Raw genomic sequence first — 19,406 nt, 5'->3', positions numbered from 1 at the left:
TCCCCCTTCAACCTGCCTTTTGGTCAATAATAGTGACAAAGGCTGAATTTCCCCCTATTTAGTGCGGCGGGGGAGCCAGGGAAAGGAGGAACGCAGCCCTGCCCCTCACCCTCCGCCTCGCATAGCTCTCCCTTTTCCAAGTGTTTCCTCTTTAATTATGACCTGTTTCCCCTCCCTCTCCCCCCGCCCCAGCTTCAGTGAAAGGAGCCCTTCTGTCACTCGTCACTCGCTCCTTCGCGCGCGGTGGGAGGAGCCCGCCGGAGGAAGCTGTGTGCCCGGGCTGCCGAGAGCCAGAGAATGGATCTGCTCGGAGGAGGGATGTCGCTGAGAATCCCAGCTTCCCGAGGCGGCTAGAAACAGGCAACTTGTCTGGGGCTGGCTGCGGATACCCCCGAGGCACCAGAAGACGGGAGGCCGCCCGGAGGAGCCCACGGACAGACCGATGGTCGGCGCGAACCCGAGAGGACCACGGCGGAGGCTGAGCATCGCGAGCCGCCGAGCAAGAGAAAGTAACTGCAAACCCAAGTTGCCCCGCCGGCTTCCCCTCGCCGCGCTAAGGAATGAAACCTTTCCAGCTGGATCTGCTCTTCATCTGCTTCTTCCTTTTCAGTCAAGGTAGGACCCATGCGCGCTGCCGGAGTTGCAAAGAAAGTCGGCTGGGTTGTCAGGGCGCGGGAGGCTGAGAGCAGGAATCTGGGCAGGCTTTGGAAACTCGACTGATGGATGCGTCTCTCGTTGCCCGGCGGAGAGGCACTGGCATTGCTTCTTTGCCTTTGAAAATGCAACAAAATGGTACTGTTTATTTTCCTTTGGAAGGAAGGGGTTTGGGAGGGGGCATGACTTTCTCCCCTCACTTGTCAGCATCCTGCTCAAACTCTCCAATGCAAATGAGTTCTTTATGCTCTGAGTGTGTTAATTAGGCAGGATCTATGTGGATATGCCGCCCTGAACTTCTGGCCACCTCCTCTCTCGCTCAGACTCACGTTGGAGAAGGCGCGGGTAGGGCAGGAGAGCTTTGTTTAGGTGGATATTTCGGCTGAATAAGGTCTGACTTGCATGAGTGTGTTCAAAGGCGAATGTGTGTGTTTGCACAGTTGCAGAAGGGGCTGCAATTACGGAATGTGCCATAGGGGTAATCTGCGGTGGTTGAGAAAAGCTTGTTAAGAGTTTCATTGAATTTAATTGAGTTCTCTGAATACAACTGAATTCTGAGTCCTACACAGCACTGGATTCCGGGTATAAAATGAAATTTCGCCCCTGGTGCTGATTGTTTCCTTTCTGCAGCCTAGCAGGGGCAGAGGAGCTGATGGACGTTCCTAAAAGAACTTTGCCACCAGCTCTGGACTCCCTGCCACTGGGAGCCAGGAGTCCTGAGGCTGGTAGTGGTGGAGGGAGGGATGGGAAATGCAGGAGGGGCATTGTGAGTGCCTGCTTAGCCAAAGGCATCCAAAGTCACCTGTGGAATTGAGTTTGAAGGGGAGAACTAAACCAGTTCCTTCCCACTCTTTTGGAATGCCAGGGCTGCCTCTGCCATCTGAGGCTGCTTTTGTGCCAGCCAGCTCAGTTATTAGAGGGACAGGGCTCTCTCAGAAAAAAATCCACCACAGAGCACGTCCATCTGTTGATTAAATGAAGGGTAAAAGTTTTTGAGAAAGCAGAGCACCACCATGGGTGACTGACTTTGCAAGCAAACAGCATGTCTCCCTTCCAGGGAGAAGCCAAGTGTAAGCAGAAACCCAGGTCTCCTTCCTCAGCTCTCCCACTGGCCCTGTGGTCACTGCACATTTTTTTCCTTCTTGAACTTTGCTTACAACCATCCTGATGACACCTGAGGGACTCTTTCTCCATAGGAGTAAGGATAGTGTTATGTCTGTTTATAATTAAAATGTGCATGTGCGCACACACACACACACACATTCATGTGTGCATGTGGTTGTGTGCCTCTCACCAGGACTCCCTACAGCAGCAAGAAGATAAATTGCCTTCCCTAGAGTTTTCAGGCTGAATGAATAAGAACTATCTCAGAACACTGGTATAGAAACAGTTTGAGTTATATTACCGTTTGGGAGATTACCCTCTTTCTTGGAGGTGTGCACGCTAGCTTATGTGCACACATATAATCATATGCACAAGAGATTGCATATAGATTCCCTAAAACAAGGATCCAGCGTGCCCCTCCCCCCACACATGTTCATAGGGCCAGTGCACATTTTAAAGTCTTTTATGTTCTTAGTAGCTGAGCCATGAGATGAGTCTTCTCTACATTGACACTAGGAACCTATAGGTGTGTCTTAAGTGCCTCTCGCTGTCTAAATCATCTAAGTGTGCATCTCCGACTTTGCTTATTCTTTTCTCAGTATGGAGATATTTCTTGACTGCCTCCTATGAATCTTTAAATATTTACCTGTCAATTTAAATGCTCAGTTTCATCTGCCCTTAGCCCTAAGGGCACTAGGAAGAAACCACAGCCTCATGCAACTGTTCCTTGTTATTCCTGAAGGTTCTGGGTTGGGCCAGCACTGCCCACCCTCCCAAATAGTAGATGCATAGAACACAAGAATCCAAGGTCTAAAGAAAGACAATGAGATCAAAGTGGAGGTAGCCGTCAGAACACCCTACATCCTTGGACACTGTAGTTCCCTCGAAGAGATGGCACCTGACTATAGAAAATAAGGGTCAAGTGGGACAATGTTTTACAGACTTCATTGTGATGGGATGTCTTTTGACCTGATCCGTGGACATTGATTTTAATGTGAATGTTGTTTTGAGTATTGTGAATTCCCCCAAAGGATTCTATTTGACCTCTTCACATACTTGCTTAGTTCATATTCTGTGCTCGCTCCTCCTGGTGCCATGCATTTATTTAGCTAGTGGGTTGAGTGTATCCACTTTCAACAGGTCATGAGAAGGCCAGCCCACAGGCTCTAGATGGCACCGGCTGTCATCCCCCTGAGTGAGGCTGCATCCCGCCTGGCACCCCCACAGAGAACCCCCCACCCCCAGTCATCTGGCTCCGTGTCTCACATGCTGCTCCTACTGGGATGCTTTCCAAGGCAGTGTGCTGGGACTCAGGGATGGCCCTCAGCTCAGAGAAAACAAATGTCCAGCCTTCTCTGTAGGGCATCATCTGGCCCTCAGGTGACATACCCATCTGCTGCTCCACACCTCTCATAGCGGGGACCTGCATGGCATTTTGGGGTTTCTGGAAACACAGCTCACACACTTCCTGCCCTGCTTGTCTCAATTCCCATCCAGAGGAAACACTCCAAACAGAGCTCCAACAGCTCCCACAGCAAAACAGGTAAAGACTTAAAGTCCCTTCTGGTCATCCCCTCTCTCTTAATTTATCAAACATTTACTCACCTTTACTTTTTTTCATGACCCGTAATAGAGTGAAATGCAGGTATGATCAGTTTGCGCTTTTCAAATACTTATCTTTCTTAAGGTGGCCATAGAAAAGTCAAATGACATCCCTCCGTCTGCCCCTGCCAACATCCCCGGGTGGACTCCCAGCTAGGAAATGGAGAGCTGCCAGGGTGTGTGCTCATGGGTTCCTCTCGTGCTGGGGATGCCTCTTCCTTCAGCTGTCAGGACCGGTGCTTTGTACAGAGAGGGATAATGTCACAGCACAATTTGCCTCCCGCAGAGAAGAGGCATGCTCAGGCCCTGGGTGAAAAAGAATCGATTCTCTTGTCATCCATAAACTTAGGACTTGCTATATTTTTTCCCTTTATCATTTCAGTTTGCCCAAAACTATTTCTTCCTGTGCCCTCCTTCATCTTCAAGACCCATTCCATCCAGCCTGCATAGTCACCTCTAAGTAGCTTTGAGGGAATAATGTTCTCGCAGGCCTGGAGACACCTTGCTTGCCCTCGATCTGGAGTTCTGGGACAGTTGGGGGAATGTGCCATGGTACAAACTTCAGATGTTCTCAGGAAGGGTGTTGTCCTCCCCCTGTCTGACATTTTGCTCTCATATTACTGGAGTGCCCTTCCCTTCCTAGTTACTTTGTGGGTCTAAATGTTCTGTCTGATGAACCCAGACCTCTTGTTGGGTTTACATGCATGCCATGCCACTCTGTGTGTGCTGGCATGAAAATAAGCACCTGTATTCACCCGTGAGTGCCATATTTGAGCTCAGGATTTATCTGGGGAGCCATTATCACCAGTGGGAAGAATCTAAGCCATATCCTCTTCTGACTTGCTGGCAGCAATCACCAAAAGGGTCAGATGGCCAGCAGAGGGGCATCGGGAAGTGAGCCTCCAAGTAGACAGAAGGACAAACTAGAGGCAAGTGGAGAGATCTGGCCAGGCTGAAGGGAGCCACAGGGATGGCAGGAAGCATGAAAGAGAGGAACCACTGCAGGAGACTTTAACTTGCCAGGAGCTCTCTTGGGGGTGTTGGGACAGGGCACCAGAAACATGCAGGAGCATTTCTGAGGCAGCCAAAAGAAATCAGGGGATTGAAAGGGGTACAGGCAGGGAAGCATTGGAACAAGAAACTGGGAGTGAACACTAACTTTGGAAATATTTATCTGAACCCAGAAATGTCATCTAACAAAAGATGAGGCCAGTAATAAGTACAGTTCTCCCCCCACGAATACCCCAAGTGGTATGACGTCTTGTCTAGAGAAGGAAGAATCTCTTCTTTTGTCTTGGAAGGTCGATACCCAGCTGCCAAGGGTGTGGGACCGCTTCCTTCACAGATCTTCTGGGTGAGGGGCACTGGGACTCCTCCGCTAGTCTGTGGGGTGTGGGGTGGTCCCGGTGTCTGCTGCCCAGCAGGGAGTTCTCAGCTACCAGCCAGATTATTGGGGAGGGCAGAGAAACTCCCCAGGGGGAAAGGGGTGTTGGGTAGGGTCCACGCCTTCACATTGCACTTAGAGGAAACCGTGGGGCCTCCCTCCGGGTGACAAAGGAGGATTTCACTTGGAACGTGGCAGCAGCGAGCTCGGCCTGGTACCAAGGAGCAGCTCTGCCTGGTGGGTGCTTGTGTTGGTAGGAGCCAGGGCCAGCAGGAGATGGGGTGGAGCAGGGGATTAGGGCCTGAAGATGCAATTTTTCTTTTTTGTTCAGCCCAGTGGGGGTGACTTAGGCAGTATTATATTGCAGACCCAAAAAAGCACATGAATAATCCAGAGTGAATTCAAGAGATTTCAATAGCAAAATAATAACAATACTAATGATACCTTTGATTTGCGGAGTACTTTCCTTCCAAGGAGATAAAAAGATAAACTGTTTTGGAAACATGAAGGAGGAAAAGAAAATTGCCTTTGATGGAGGAGTGGGGAGGAGGGCCAAGAACATTCATTTTAGGGTCTCGATGCCAGTGGGGGTGGGGAAGGCATTGGATGGGCACAGGCACCATTTTGCAACTACAGTTCTTATCCTTATATGATACTGAGATGAATTTTAAGTGTAAGGCCAGTGCAGGCATTTTTCATTGGGGTCAACCTGGAAGCAACGAGTCTCTAAATTCCCCCAGAGCCCAGAAATGGGGACACTCTTGTTCAGGGGTAGAGAGATCAGGTTGGGAAAACTGGAAACACCATGGAGTCCACATTGGACTCTCAGTTCTGTAGTGACCCTGACTTTAATGGTGATTCCTGCTCTGAGGCAGTGGGGAAGATTGAGCCCCCCACTGAGGCAGTCATGGAGCGGGGTCCGGGTCCGACAGCTCTGGGAGGCGGGGGCTGTCTGTTCTCTTCGGCTTCATATCACAACACTGCTTATTTGCAAGGGAGCCAGGAGCACAGCCAGCCAGTATCCTGTGCCCAGGTTCTAATAGCTTCCCTGTCTTTCAAATAGAGTGGAATTTTATTTCCAGTTAGGGGAATGCTGCAGAGAGCCTCCTGCATCAAGACGCCGTACCATCCCATATATCATTACATGTCATTTTCTTTTCCCCAGGGGAAAGCAAGAATCTACCCAGTTAGGTGTGCACGTCAAATAAGAATAGAGATACCCCGTAGACCACTGGAATACTTTCCTCACATTCAGCAAAGAATGTTATGTTCTGTTTTCTGCCCAAGCTGAAGGACTGAGGGTAGAAGGGATTCAGCAATCCATGTTCTCAGAACCCACCCAGCTGCCAGAGTCAACATCTCCAACACTACATTTAGCATTAACTCTCATTAACTTTCTACTTCTAACCCACAGAAAAGAGCTAGGGATCAAACATTATGCTTTCCCCCCTCCTCTCCCAGTGGTAAAGATGAGTATTCTAGCTGTATACTTCTAGAAGTCAGTAAATGTCAATATTGGATAAGTGTTTTCTTTATATCGCTGCAATTTAGCATAAGCTGCTTGGAAACAAATGTCTTCCGTAAGCATACAATGTTTCCGTGAGTACACAGTCAACACCACTATGAGGATTAAATAAATGTCAGCTTTCCCCAGGTACAGGGGTAACAAGTTAAAGCCATGGAAACAAGGGCCAGCATGGCGAGTCTTGCTGCTGGCCAGTCCTTCTGGTGCAGCCCTGCTGGGACTTGCAGACTGGGAGGTGGGTTCTCATCCATCTCCTCCCTGGACATAGAGGCAAAGAAGCAGCTCAGTGCAGGCACCTCCCTGCAGAGCACAGTGGAGGTTTCCCCTGGCATTCTAGAAGCCTTGCCATGCCCTCCCCTACCTGTAATCCCACTAACACACACACACACACACACACACACACACGCATACACACACCCAACTCACTACTAAAGCATAGTAATGTCCAGAACTTAGAAGAAATCAGCCATTTTCCTCCCCAAATGGGAGGTGAGAGCTCACTCTCCTCTTCCACCTGGTGTGGTATCCTCAGAGGCAAAGTGAAGTCGATTTACCTGAGGCTGTTTTTCAGAACACTGAAACTCAAACCTAATGCCCTGAGTTTGTTGGTATAAAAGGATGGGCACATATCTGCTTCCTTGGCCTGCTCACTGGACAGTCCTTGCAAGGTCAGTTTCTTTATAACTTATGTCCAGGAGACAGGAACTTGCAATCAGAGGCAGGGAGTCACAGCAATGACCAGCAAACCTCACTTTTGCTGTTCCATGCGTTTTCTCCAGGGCCTCCAATGGGCCGGTATCCCAGAGGCACATTTATTACTTCCTCCTTACTGATCAAACTGCCTTTGGTCACATGGCCAGTGCTCATTGTGAGCCTACTGTGTGCTCGGCACTATGACAGTGGCTTTCAATGCAAGGATGAGAGGCCTAAGACCCTCTTTCTGCCTCACAGGAGTTCTCCATCCTGTGGGCTGCTGGTTACAACATGATGGACAAAGAGTTGTCCAAGTGTCCTGAGAACAGCAGGAATGTCTGAAGGCATCAGTGAAAGCTGCCCAGAAGGGGTGACTTAATGGTAAAGGCTATTATCTAAGAGTTCTCCAGATGAAGGAGAGTGTTTTGGTCTGTGCCTCTGAGTGTGCAGGAAGGCAGGACAGAATGTGTCTGGTCAGAAGCACTGCACACACACACTGCATGGTGGGAGGCTAGAAGCTTAGGGAACCCAGTTGAGGGAATTGGGAGAGGGCGCTTGAGCAGGGGACGGGGATGGTCACTTGCAAAAGGCCATGCATACCACATGGTCGTATTCTGAGGCTAGGTTGTCAGATTAAAGGTTGTTAGCAGCTTGTCCATAGTCTCCTCTCTAGCCTGAGTTCCATCGCTTATAACAAAAAGAAGGATCAATGTATTGTTTATTCTTCTTGGTATTCCCTGTGTTTCACATTGAAATTCTTTAAAAATGTAGATTTGAATGGAAATATACTAGCTCTTTGCAGCCATCTTCCTTCATACCTGTCTTCCTTCTATCCCATGTAAAGGAATAGAAAAGTGAGTAAAAGGATAAGTATGGTGGAATTGACCTTAGCAGTTGGGCTACATTCCAGAAAGAGCCAGCGAGGCGTAGAAGGTGGACATATACTGACAAGTGGTGTTTTGAATAAAGGATTTGGAAGGGAGCAGGGATCAGACAGAGCCAGGGATCACTGAGTAAACACTGGGCTATTAATCAGATGGGGTTCCCTGGGAAATGGAGTTCTCCCATTTCTAAGGCACCAAGGAAGGCTAGCTAGAGATCACAGCCAAAGATGGGGGATGAATGGCAAACCAGAAAGGGGGACAAGGATGAGACAAGCAAGAGAGGCCTAGGGACATTTTACTTCCTGTTCTTAAGAGGAAGCTAAGCTATACTGGCTTGGGGAAAAAACAAGTTTACAAGCTAAGTGATGTGATTCAAAGTGTTAGAAATGTTTACAAGTCTCCAGGGCCAAGTAACCTTTTATTCACAAGAACATCATCAGATCTCACCCATGTGTTCCACACTTTGGCCTAGCAGGACAAACTCAATATTTCTGCAAGAAACAGTGACATTTCCAAGACTTCTGATAGTAACCCTGATATTAGAGATCTGCTGAAAGCATTCTAAGAGTTGCATTAGGACCACCAAGAATGTAAAAGTCAATTCCTAAGAAATGGGTTGGAGATTAAACTAGATGACATCTATGTTCTCTGAAACACTAAGATTCCCTGAATATGATCTGTTAGAAATAATCTATTTTAGAGAACAAATTCCTAGGAGGTAGATGATGTGTTACAGAACGTTGTCCTGCACATTTTCTTGTAGGTACCAGGCAGATTCTTTGGTTGGCGGAGGTAGTAGTAGTGATGGTAATAATTGTATTCTTTATATGATGATTTTGTTGATCGTTAGCATTTGTATCAAGACTCACAAGCTGTGTATGCCTTTCACAAGCACCACCTCTATTCATCAGAGGTGAGGACCACTGAGGGGAGAGGGCCATCACTTCAAGCCTTAGTCAAGTTACCTTGCTTGACCAAAGTCTCTCCCAGTCTGGTTCACTTTGTCATGACCTTGAGGAACCTCTAGATGTTGGTAGGTCCACGGCTGCTGCACATCACAACACTGAAAGATACATGCAAAGATGCTAAGCTGTGGCTCAAGTCAAGTCATGTCCTTATAATTTGCGGGAGTTTTCAGTGTCCAAGTATAGATAAGGGGCTTTAGGAGTTCCCTATGAAAGTTGGCAAACTGGCTTTCTCGTTTTGATTCCAGACTCTTTCTTAATTGGTTCCTGATCTTTCTTGTATTCAGCTTTCCCTTAAGGGCCCAACCTTTCCAGGCCATTCCTGCCTGGGAGAAGAGGGACCAGCCTTTTGCACTGAATAGCAATCAAGGGGTATGCTAGTCGGATACTTCCTTTTATGGCTGTTCTGCCCCACCCCCACAGAAAAGAAAGAATAGAAAGGAAAAACAAACAAACAAACAAAACCAAAATAAAAACAAATAAAACAAAAAAGCAAAGGCAGGGTACTTTTTTTCTCTTTATTGCTTGGTTAAAATACCCACCACTATTGGGCACATAGAAAGCCATGGATAAATATTAACATATTGGAATGAAATATGAACAATAATGAAAGAAAAGAGCAATGCTTTCGAGATCACCACAGGCAAAAGCTGGAAGACCTCACGGGCAGGCAGAAAAAGGAACCCAAATATTTAAAGCAGGTTCCTGCCCCATAGGAAGTCATTTCTATCCAAGTGCAGCCTTGAATGACCATGGGGTCACCGGAAACACTGCCAAGAGAAACATCCTCTGGCAAGCCACCCACTCTTCAGTTTCAGCAAGAAACAATTGCAGTCTTCTGTTTTTTAATGCATGTCAGTTCCCATCTGTCAGTCACCTGAAAGTGTCACAGGTGACTCAACTCTGGTGCAGTGTGAGAATCCACCTGTCACCCTTGGCGATGCTAGGAGCTGTGACAGCTTCAGAGTGACTCTGGGCCTTGGTGTGCTCATCATGCAGGACTTCAGGGCACAGAGCTCTGTCCTGGAGACCCAGGTGCCACACAAGAAGCAACTCCCACCCTTCCCCACCTCACTGCCCTCAAGACAAGGAAAGAGCAACTTTCAGTTAATCTCCCGGCAGCTTTGTTTTCCATTTCCTAGAACCTGCATTTTTCTGCTCTTCACTCAAAGACACATTAACCAGGGAGCTGAGCAGGAAGCCTTTTTCTTGCATAGGACACTGCATCTGTGTGGTGGGTGGCTGGGGAGAGAAGACCTGTTCTTTCCCTGGACCACCCCAGGCAAGAGCTGCCACAATGTCTGAAATATGCTCCTTGCAGTTCCTATATCCGCCTGATGGTGGCAGCAGCAGCGCTTGCAAAGCCCAGGAATGAGATGGGAGCAGGAGGCCCAGGGAGGGGAAGTCCCTTGAACTAGGCAAGCTGGACTCTAGCTAGGGTGCCTGGGCCCTTCTCTGGCCTTGGACAACAATCCTGGAGCATCTGAGTGTGAGACAGAGGGCATGGATGGGAGGAACAAGCCTTCAGGTGGCAGCAGCTCTTCCAAGAGGCCCAGTCCTTTTCTCTATGTGGTGGATGTGAGGGCAGTGTTAAGGGGACTGCCTACAAAGAGTGACAAGAGGTAGATGGGTACAATTAAAAATGCTCACGGGGCTTGGAAGAGCTTCAAAGAGAGGGAGCAGGAGAAACTTCAGCTAGTCGTGTTGACTGCCTGCTGCTTTCCCGTGGGTGATGAATGTGTTAATCCTTCCCTAGGAGGGTGGCTGGTAGTAGCAGCCCTGTGCTTCTCCCTAAAAAGTCCATCCCCATGTCTGGACCCACTGCCCCTTTGCCAGGTGTTTGCCCCTGTAATGATCTGAGAATCAATATTTCTGCTGCCGCTCCCCTTTCATGCTGAAAAAGCAAAACAAACAGATGCTAAAATTAGTCCTCATTATTCCTGATCTCCCCCAGCAGGCTGAAGAGGTGCTACTCAGTTTTCACCTCTGGACAGAAACAAGTACCATTAAAAAATGGCCATGAGCCATGGCTGTTTGCTTGAAAGTGTGTCTTTCCAGGCATGGTAAGCAGATGCCTAAACAGGCATTCGGAGGAAGGTAGAGGGGTCCTGTTGGCCCCCACATACTCATTACATCTTCCTTTGTCTCCTGGGGGGGTGGCCTTTTGCTTTTTGACCTTTGGAGATTTATAAGTGAAATGTATCTAAGGGTTGGTCCATTTGCAGCATAAATTAAGATAGTGGGAAATCAGGTACTAGAAGCACGAGGCCATCCCTTGAGTGTTCTCTCCTTGTCTTCTCTGTGTGGCCACAGACTGGCAGGTTGAACTGACTGTTCATGTTGCCAGAAGTCATCAGACATCATTTGACCATTGACTAGGTTTTGGTAGCCACTGGGATCAGAGATGGTTTGCATTCTCCCACTCGTGACACACCATCAAAGCCCTTGCCACTTTCTCTGGAGCAAGGTCAACTGCCACCTGCCTGATGCATCTGTGCTCACACTGCTGCCTGGGTAGGAGGGCACAGCCGACTTGGAGAGAAGGTAAGATCGTGCCATCCATTTTACTAAGTGGTTCCAGTGGCAGGTGACTTCTTAAGCATCTCATGTCAAAGACAAAATCTTTTTGCATAAGGTCTGCAAAATCTTATTTCAGACTACAGATTTGATGCTATAAAAGTCAGAGGGGAACAACTGGACTGCATAACTTGAGAATTGACTAAACATAATAGAGATTGATCTTGCCATATAAAAAGATATTGTTCCAATGTGGTTTGTGCTGTGGTCCCTGCTGCCTTACTGGCTCCTTGATCTGGCTGCCTGCTCTCCTTTCTTCTTGAATACACAAGACCTTCATTGGTGCTTTGGGATCTCAGTAGAAAGCTGAACAGGGGAAAGGGGCTGTGTTGAGCCTTATAGTGTTTCTCTCTACTAATACTAGTACCTTGTGGTTGCTGAGTTGGACCAGCGATGGGGAGGCAATGGTGGGGTCTGTGGGCCAGGTCCTTTGCTGAGATTTGCCTGTTTTCCTCTCTTTTCCTCATAGCATCTGATATAGCAGGGATTGTGATAACCAATTGCCAGTGAGAATTACTAAGGCTTAGGTGGACTCCCTAACTTCCCTGGAGGTGGGCCATATGCCTATGCAGACCTCAAAACCCTTGCTGCCCATTCCTTCAAGAGAACATCTGATGACCTAGATGCCTCAGTAGCTTGTGTTACTATCAGTAAGTCTCAGAAAGCCCCAACCTGGCCTGTGATTCTCTCCTCCTTCATTACTTGTAGGACTTGGGAAGAAGAGATTATAAGAATGAAAGAAAACAGCTCCCCTGATACAAAAGCATGAATTTGAGTTGTTCCATGCCTTGTGGCTGTTCTTTACCTCCACAGGCCAGCTTCTGTTTAGCTTAACATTCTGAAAGCCAGATACTGATTTCTTAACAAGAAGCCATTACCACTTAACTTTCCTTTAGTGGATTAAAAAAAAAATGTAAAGCCCATTCTGCTTAGTGTGAGGAGAGCCTGGTACTAGCTGTGTGGGTAAGAATGGAGGTACTCTACATAAAAAGCATCAGGACATCAAAACCTACCTCTTGTCAAGTCTAGAATAATAAAAATGTCAGGAGACCACCTGGTTCTAAAATGATTAATAATGGTCACTTGGGAGAGATAAAAGCTTTGGGATGCCGTTCACCCTTCGATTTTTCTCACTTTGACACTTTTACCTGTGTCAGAAATAATTTCTGAAGATTGCATGGCTCTACCTAGGCCATGCTTAAAATCATAACATTGTTATAAACTAGACACGTATGGTAAACCAGTAAAACATAAAAGCTCTTTAAACTTTTCAAAGCTCCTTTAGATCAAATCTGAAGGATATTGAGGAAGAATGCAAGGCAAACAGATTTCCACGTGGAAAACATGAAATTCTCTCTTTTCATTCCACTGTCTGCACCTTTCAGTGGAACCTGCAGATCACGTCAACCCTGCACTGTCAGCCACCATCAAGGCCCCCAATCCACACGGATCCCCCTCTCTTGGGGCATGAGCTTTGCTTTGGGTTTTTCTTCATCTCGCCAGGGCAGACACATCCAAGTCCATACTTTATAGGTGAGAACAAATGAGTGCTGAGATGATCAAAGTTAAAAAATACCACCCAGAAAAAGGGTATCACTTTCCTCCCTCATTCTGCTGCTAATAATAATTATAGGAAATCTTTATTTCCCTCTCCTTATCAACACATGTTTATTTTCCAACAACCAGAGCATTCAATTCTTGCCAAGGAAAATAAAAATACATATACTGCTGTCTTTTTTAAGTTAAATTGTCTTAGGTTTCTTATGTTGTAGTTTTTGTCGTGTTATGCTAGGCAATGCTAGGCTATGCTGTCTACCTTAAACCTTTAACTAGTCAGCACAAAGATGGCCCCATCTTTCTTAAGAGCTGTTGTAAATGCATGAACTCAAGGAAGTATTTTCCAAATCAAATAGAAATATCCTTCACACTGGGGCCTTTTACACCTTTTACTGAATAGCATTCAGAGTAGTTGAATGTCCACCGGCACTAGGCAAGAGGCGTGGAGGTTACAGCCTCATTTGCAGTAAATATTGAGATGCTTTAAAACACCCACCAAGTAGAGTCTTGTCCTGAGGAAGAAAGCAAGGCCCATGAATGATTTGATGCCATGGGTATTGCCTGCATCTGCCCTTTCCTGCTCTCCCTGTCCCCAGTACCACATGTTCCTTTTTTGGGTTTTAATTTCTGAGCAGCTTATTGTGATAAAGGAATAGCATACTGTGGGGGGCCTAGCACAGTACCTGGTACAATGCAGGTATTTAATAATATTTATGCAACAAGAAGAGTTATATAATGACATAATTCTATATTAGAAGTAATTCTGTACTAGACATAGTGTAGTTTCTGCCAGATTTCCCATACAGTGTTGGCAGGTCAATATACCCCCTTTCCTGTGGGCATGGACTCTAGTGATTTGTACCTCACAGGTTACTCTTTTCTGTATAAGAGAGCAGTAGGGCTTTCACATCATTCCCAGCATAACTGAATTCATGGATTCGCTATCACAGTGGTCCATAGATTTGCAGTATCAGGAGGCCAGAATTTGTTAGAAATGCAGATTCCCAGGCCCGATCCCAGGCCTCCTGAGTTAGGACCCCTGGGGTGTGTCCCAGTGGCCTGTGTCACCTTCCAGCTGACTGTGTCTCAGTCAGTATGGAGAACACTGTCTTGTCTGACATGCCTTGTCCCCACCCCAGCTCCATGTGACTACAGCCCTGGGGGCGTGCACTGTGCAAGGCATCTGAGAGCAGCTTGTAGCCAGAGGAGTTAAGGTGACCCATGGGGGCTGCTGAGTCTGTATGCCACATCATCCTAGGGGTCTGGCACTGTGAGATTAGACTCGGGGACCACCAAGGGTGCTGGGTGTGGGAAACCAAACATACAGTAGGCCAAGTGCATACAATTGGGAAGATGGTGGCATCACTGCTGTCCAGGCACCAGAGGAGGCCCAGCGATGTCCCTTTCCATGTGGCTTTCTGCCTTGGCGTACCGCCCGAGAGCCAGGAAAACAATGTGCTCATCGGTGCTGACAGGGAAGAATGTGCTAAGAATGGCCATAGATTTTCTTCGTCCTGCACTTTAGAGTGTTTATTTTTAAGTCAATGCTATCCACCAGAGAGGTTCGTGTCCATAAAGGATGGATTTCCTGCTTTGTACAGTGAAGAGATTCAGAATGTATGGAAGAATGCACCCTGAGAATTCTTGTTCTGTTTTATAAAAATCTTCAAGGTCAATACAACCACCGACATTGATATGCACTTTGTTGTAAACTGGGATCTACTAGTCATTTGATTTTTCAACTCATGAAAAAAAGATATTCTCATTACTGGGTCTCTGGGCCTCATTCTTCAACTCAAGCTGCCAATGGGATACAAAATGCAGGAGTGTAACATGCAGAGGAGAGAGAGAGGCGGAGCCGGCCTGACTGAGGACATCCTCAGCCCCTGGCGGCTGCTGTGCCCCACCGATTGGGGCCTCCCTGCGTGTCTAATAGTGGTGGAAGAAAAGCACAGGTGTGTATGACTGTCAGGCTAGGAAGAGAGACAGGTGGACAGACAGAAAGACAGAGCACACATCTCAGCCTCCCAGAGATCATAGGACCATTGGGTCCAAAATACAGTTTTAACTCTTCCCAGTCCAGATGGGAGCTGTGAAGACACACTCCTTATACACAAGAAGCGTTGGAGTTTCCATTCATCAGTGAAACACTACAGTAGCTGAGCCATGAAGACAGTCAAATGTGCGGTCTCTGTGTCTGGACAGAGCATGTTCCTTTGATGCCATCCCAACACCTTCTGGGTAAAGGCCTCCAGGCCAGAGTCTGGCTCCTCTCCTCCCCGTACCCACACACACCCTTCACTCCAGCAAGCGGAGCTCACCGAGTGTCTCAGTTTCCTTATACCTCCTGGCTTTCTTACCTCTTAAGGACCTCCTCTGTCCTCTGTTAGTCCGGCTAACTCCTACTCTCCAGTCCAGCTCACTTGGCCTCAGGGAAGAAGTTTCCTTGACCTCCCTCCTCACAAGAAAATGTAAGTGCCTTTCCACAGCCCTCTGTGGCAACCCTTGTAGGACTTGTTATATGCAAGTGGTGTTTTCCTATCTGCCTTCCTTCCTTGACTGTGAGCTTCTGGAAAGCAGGGGTTAGGATCTGCAGCTCTTGGCACCGTGCCTCCACTGGACCTGGGTGCAGAGTCCATAATGACCATTGCTTCTTAGACAGGGAAAGAACATAACTTAGCTTCCACTTGCCGGCACCTGCATTTCACTTGCCAACCTAGAAAAGTGCTTTATCAGAGAAAACGCTCTACTTATCATTATTATTGCCGTCTGCTCCTAGAGTACCTGTGAGCACCGAATATTCCTTGGGGGAAAGGTGATAATGATTTAATCCCTGCTTGCATTTATATAGCACTTTATGGTTTCCAGAACACTTCCACATTTATTATGGTCAACTCTCATCTTCACTTTAAAAAATAAGGAAAATGAAACCAAGTTATGTTAAGTGGCCTCTTGAAGGTCACACAGGTACTAGGTGTGAAAGTTAAGATGAAAACCAAAACATCCCAAATCCCACCCAAGTCCAGGGGTTATCCTGCTCCCCCCTCCTCCATATCTCCCCTGGAGTCCTGCCCCCATGAGTGTGTACTTAGCGGGTGCTTGGCTGAGGGGGCCCTGCAGGCATTTTCTGCAGGGAGGATGATGGCAGGAGAGCCCCTGGAGAGGGGAGTTCAAGGACCCTGGCGGAGTAGTGCCGGCTGGTGCCAACTAAGGCACAGGGCGTCTGTGCAGAGGCTGGGAAAACACTGCTCTTGACTGAGACTCTCTTGTAAATGAGACATAATAAAGAGAACATAGTAGCTCCTTTATAGTAAGGACTCGATGGTGCCTGGCAGGGCCAGAATCTCCTCCCAGGGAGCTTGCACTGTGCTCCTTGGCTGTGACCCTCCCTACAGTGCATCTGCCTGGACAGTCAGCCTGTCAGTCAGGGAGGAACTTCAGAATCCAGAGCACCCACAAATCCTCATCCCACTCTTGTGACACAGATCCTAGAAGGGAGGCCACAGCTTTGTCACAGGTCTGTGCCTGCTCTGACCATGACCCTGCAGTGCAAGAGGAATCAGGCTTTCTCTCCTGCCCACTTCGCAGGTTCTGAATCTTGGGAGAGAACACTTATGGGGGAGAGCTCTGAAACATGATGGAGGGTGCCTTGCAGAAGGGGTGCTTGCCATCCTCTGCTTCATGTCTCCAGGTGTGTTGAGGAATGCCTGGGGCAGGAACATATCTGCTCAGCATCTCCAGTCTCTTTCAAGGCAAGATACTGTGTGGCTTTCTAGGGAGGCAAATGAAGCCAGACAGACTTTCTCAGGGGGTCATCAGGATAACCAGCTCATGCCCAAAGGGCATCTGTTTTATTAATGAATTAAACTATTTCTTGTGCATCTGAAATGGTGCCAGTATGTCTGTCATTGGGAGAAGAGGAAAAAGTAGTTCCTCATTTTATTTTCTGGGCTTCCTGATTCAGAAGAGAAACCCCAGTTGAGAAAGGTCATGTGGGGTCATTAGGGTCCTGAGACTGCTGGACAGATGACCACAAAGCTCAGTGGTTTAAAATTATGCAAACATGTTGTGTTATAGCTCTGGAAGTCTGAGTCTCAGGTGGGTCACATTGGACTGGTTCTGTTTGGAGCTCTGGGGGAAATGCCTGTCCTTGCCTTTCCTGGCCTCCACAGACAGGCCGCCTGCATTTCTTGGTTTGTGGCTCCTTCCTGGCCATCACTCTTGTTTCTGTCATCACCACTACTACTGCTGAATCTGATCTTCCTGTCTTTCCCTCATAAGGATCCTGATTACATCACCCTCATCCACCATAATCCAGGATAATCTCCCTCTCTCTTGATCTTTTAACCTGCAAAGTCCTTTTTGCCTTGTAAGGTTACACATTCAAGGCTTAGGACCTGAACATCTTTGGGGCTAATTACCTGCTACCCAAAGACCACAGACAAAACAGAGCTGGAGGACCTTCTCTTCCAGGAAAGTGTAGGCATTCCTGTCCCGCCTCTCAGTGCGAGAAGTGTGTGCCTGAGTCCCTCTGTCTACAAATTAGAATAATCTTCTTCCCATTTATATTTATAAAGTACTTTGGGATTATCAAGTAAAAGTTGCTCAGTAGCAAATGGTTATTATAACATTATACTATGACTTGAAATAAATTATGCTTACATTAATCAATAGAACTACTACTAGATGCAACTATCATTGGGTCCCGTGGGGGAGAGATTAGGGGGGACATCTATTAGATTCTGTAGTTAAGCCTCACTAAATGATTCTTAATAGCGATTTACTTTGACTTCATTAGCATGGCGTATGGGAACTCTCCTTTAAAGTACGTGTAGCTTGGCCTCCTCCTGTCTTCGGAGTAATTGAAATGAATCGGAGATCAACAATAACAATAATATAAAACAAAGGACAAGTGAGTGCTGTGTTTTCCTACATGTGATTTGCTGCAGGGTCAGAGGTTTACAGCCTGCTCTGTGATTTTTCTCCTTGCTTCTGTGCCTGGTTGAGTTGCTGGCGCTTGACAGAGGATCTGTCTGGGAAGGAAGAACTAGGGAGTGGGTGTAAACAGAGCGTGAACCTGAACGTGGGGTTGCAGGCTCCAGGAGGAGTCTGTGTGTCTTACCACAGGCCAAAGCCATGGGGTGTCTATATTGCTTTGGTATTAGACACTACTTGGGATCATTTCAGACTTGGATTCAGCTGACACACTCTAGAGGCTTTATGAAGTCCCCCTCAGGTTAAAGATTTTGGAAGATAACTCCTCTCCCTCAGATGCATTAAGGTTCTTGGAATACTGGGGGCTCTTGGGACCCTGGCCTTGGTGTCTGAGCTGTCTGAGGCCAACTCCTGGCCTCTCAGTCTGTCTGCATCCCACACTCACCTCTCAAATCCCCCACCCTTTCCTTAGAAGGACAGAGAGAGAACAATCAGTGGACAATGCGTGATAGCATCTCTAAATAGGTTTACAAAATGTTCAAGTCTGTGTCCAGGAAAGGTTATGTTACTGCTAAACAGTCCCAAGGGAGCTCTTGGCCTAGGACTCTGGAGAATAAAGGAGAGAGACAAGCCCTGAGAATGATTATAATCCCATTATGCAGAGCTCCCCCTATTTATTTCTTCATATGGATGAATTTGTATATATTTGCATTTTGTTCTATCTGATAATATGCATAGAATTCAAATTGAAATGACTTGAATAGATTTGAATATTAATGAGGCATTTAAAGGCTGCCATGCTGGCAGAGTCCCCTGGCAGTGTAGTGTGTGGTGCAGAAGCTCAGAAACCTCTTCTGGGTACTGGCACCACCAGCACCACCACCAGAGGCCTGGCCAGGAGGAAGCAGGTTCTCTGGGATGAAGATGGAGGCCTCCTCCATGCCTCCCCAAGCTCCCCAGCATGTGCTTCACAGGGGCGTGGGGTTACCTTACAAGAGCCCCCTGCGTGAATGTGTCTTGAGACCTACTCAGACACCCAGCCATGGTTTAATACTACCATAGAGTCCAAGACATTTTTCCCACATAAAAAAGAAAGTCTAATTGCCTTTCCCTCATTGAACTGGACAGTAAGGGACAGTCACATTCAACCAGACAGCTCCAGGTATGTGGAGCTCTACCTCAGTGGCCTAGGAAGGTGCTGGGCCCTCTCATCCTAGATTTCTATAGCAATAGGCCAAGGAATACCTGTGGGGCTCTGGAGAATCACTGCATTATTTTCACAGGGTAATACTGTCAGTGAGCCTAACAGCCATCCGGCCTTCTCCAGCCTCTGGTAGATAGCTTGGTATGGTGACATCAGCATTAATGTCTGTGTAGCGTGAGCAGGCCCAGGGCTAACCTCCAAGAATAAATGAGATAGAGTGGCTTGTAAACACAAGAGAGCCCCTGCTAGGGTTCAAGTGACTGTCTTTTCCTTTCTCTATCCTGACATTTGAGTAATAACTTATCCTAAGAGATGGGGCTGT

General features: G+C 47.3%; 1 protein-coding gene across 3 annotated transcripts in view; it reads left to right on the top strand.

The window, feature by feature from the left end:
- Positions 1-560: 560 nt before the first annotated feature.
- Positions 561-19,406, top strand: part of KIRREL3 (kirre like nephrin family adhesion molecule 3) — a gene marked incomplete at both ends in the record, with an annotated part of 532,041 nt that continues 513,195 nt past the window's right edge. For all 3 annotated transcript variants that reach the window (XM_084248847.1, XM_084248848.1, XM_084248846.1), the window contains one exon: positions 561-615. In XM_084248847.1, coding sequence (XP_084104973.1) covers positions 561-615 — 55 coding nt within the window. The remainder of the gene's footprint in view (positions 616-19,406) is intronic.

The sequence above is a fragment of the Talpa europaea genome (assembly GCF_964194135.1).
Source record: "Talpa europaea genome assembly, chromosome: 12".
Taxonomy (NCBI): domain Eukaryota; kingdom Metazoa; phylum Chordata; class Mammalia; order Eulipotyphla; family Talpidae; genus Talpa; species Talpa europaea.
The sequence above is the reverse complement of the archived record's forward strand: the minus strand, read 5'-3'. Positions and strand labels throughout refer to the sequence as shown.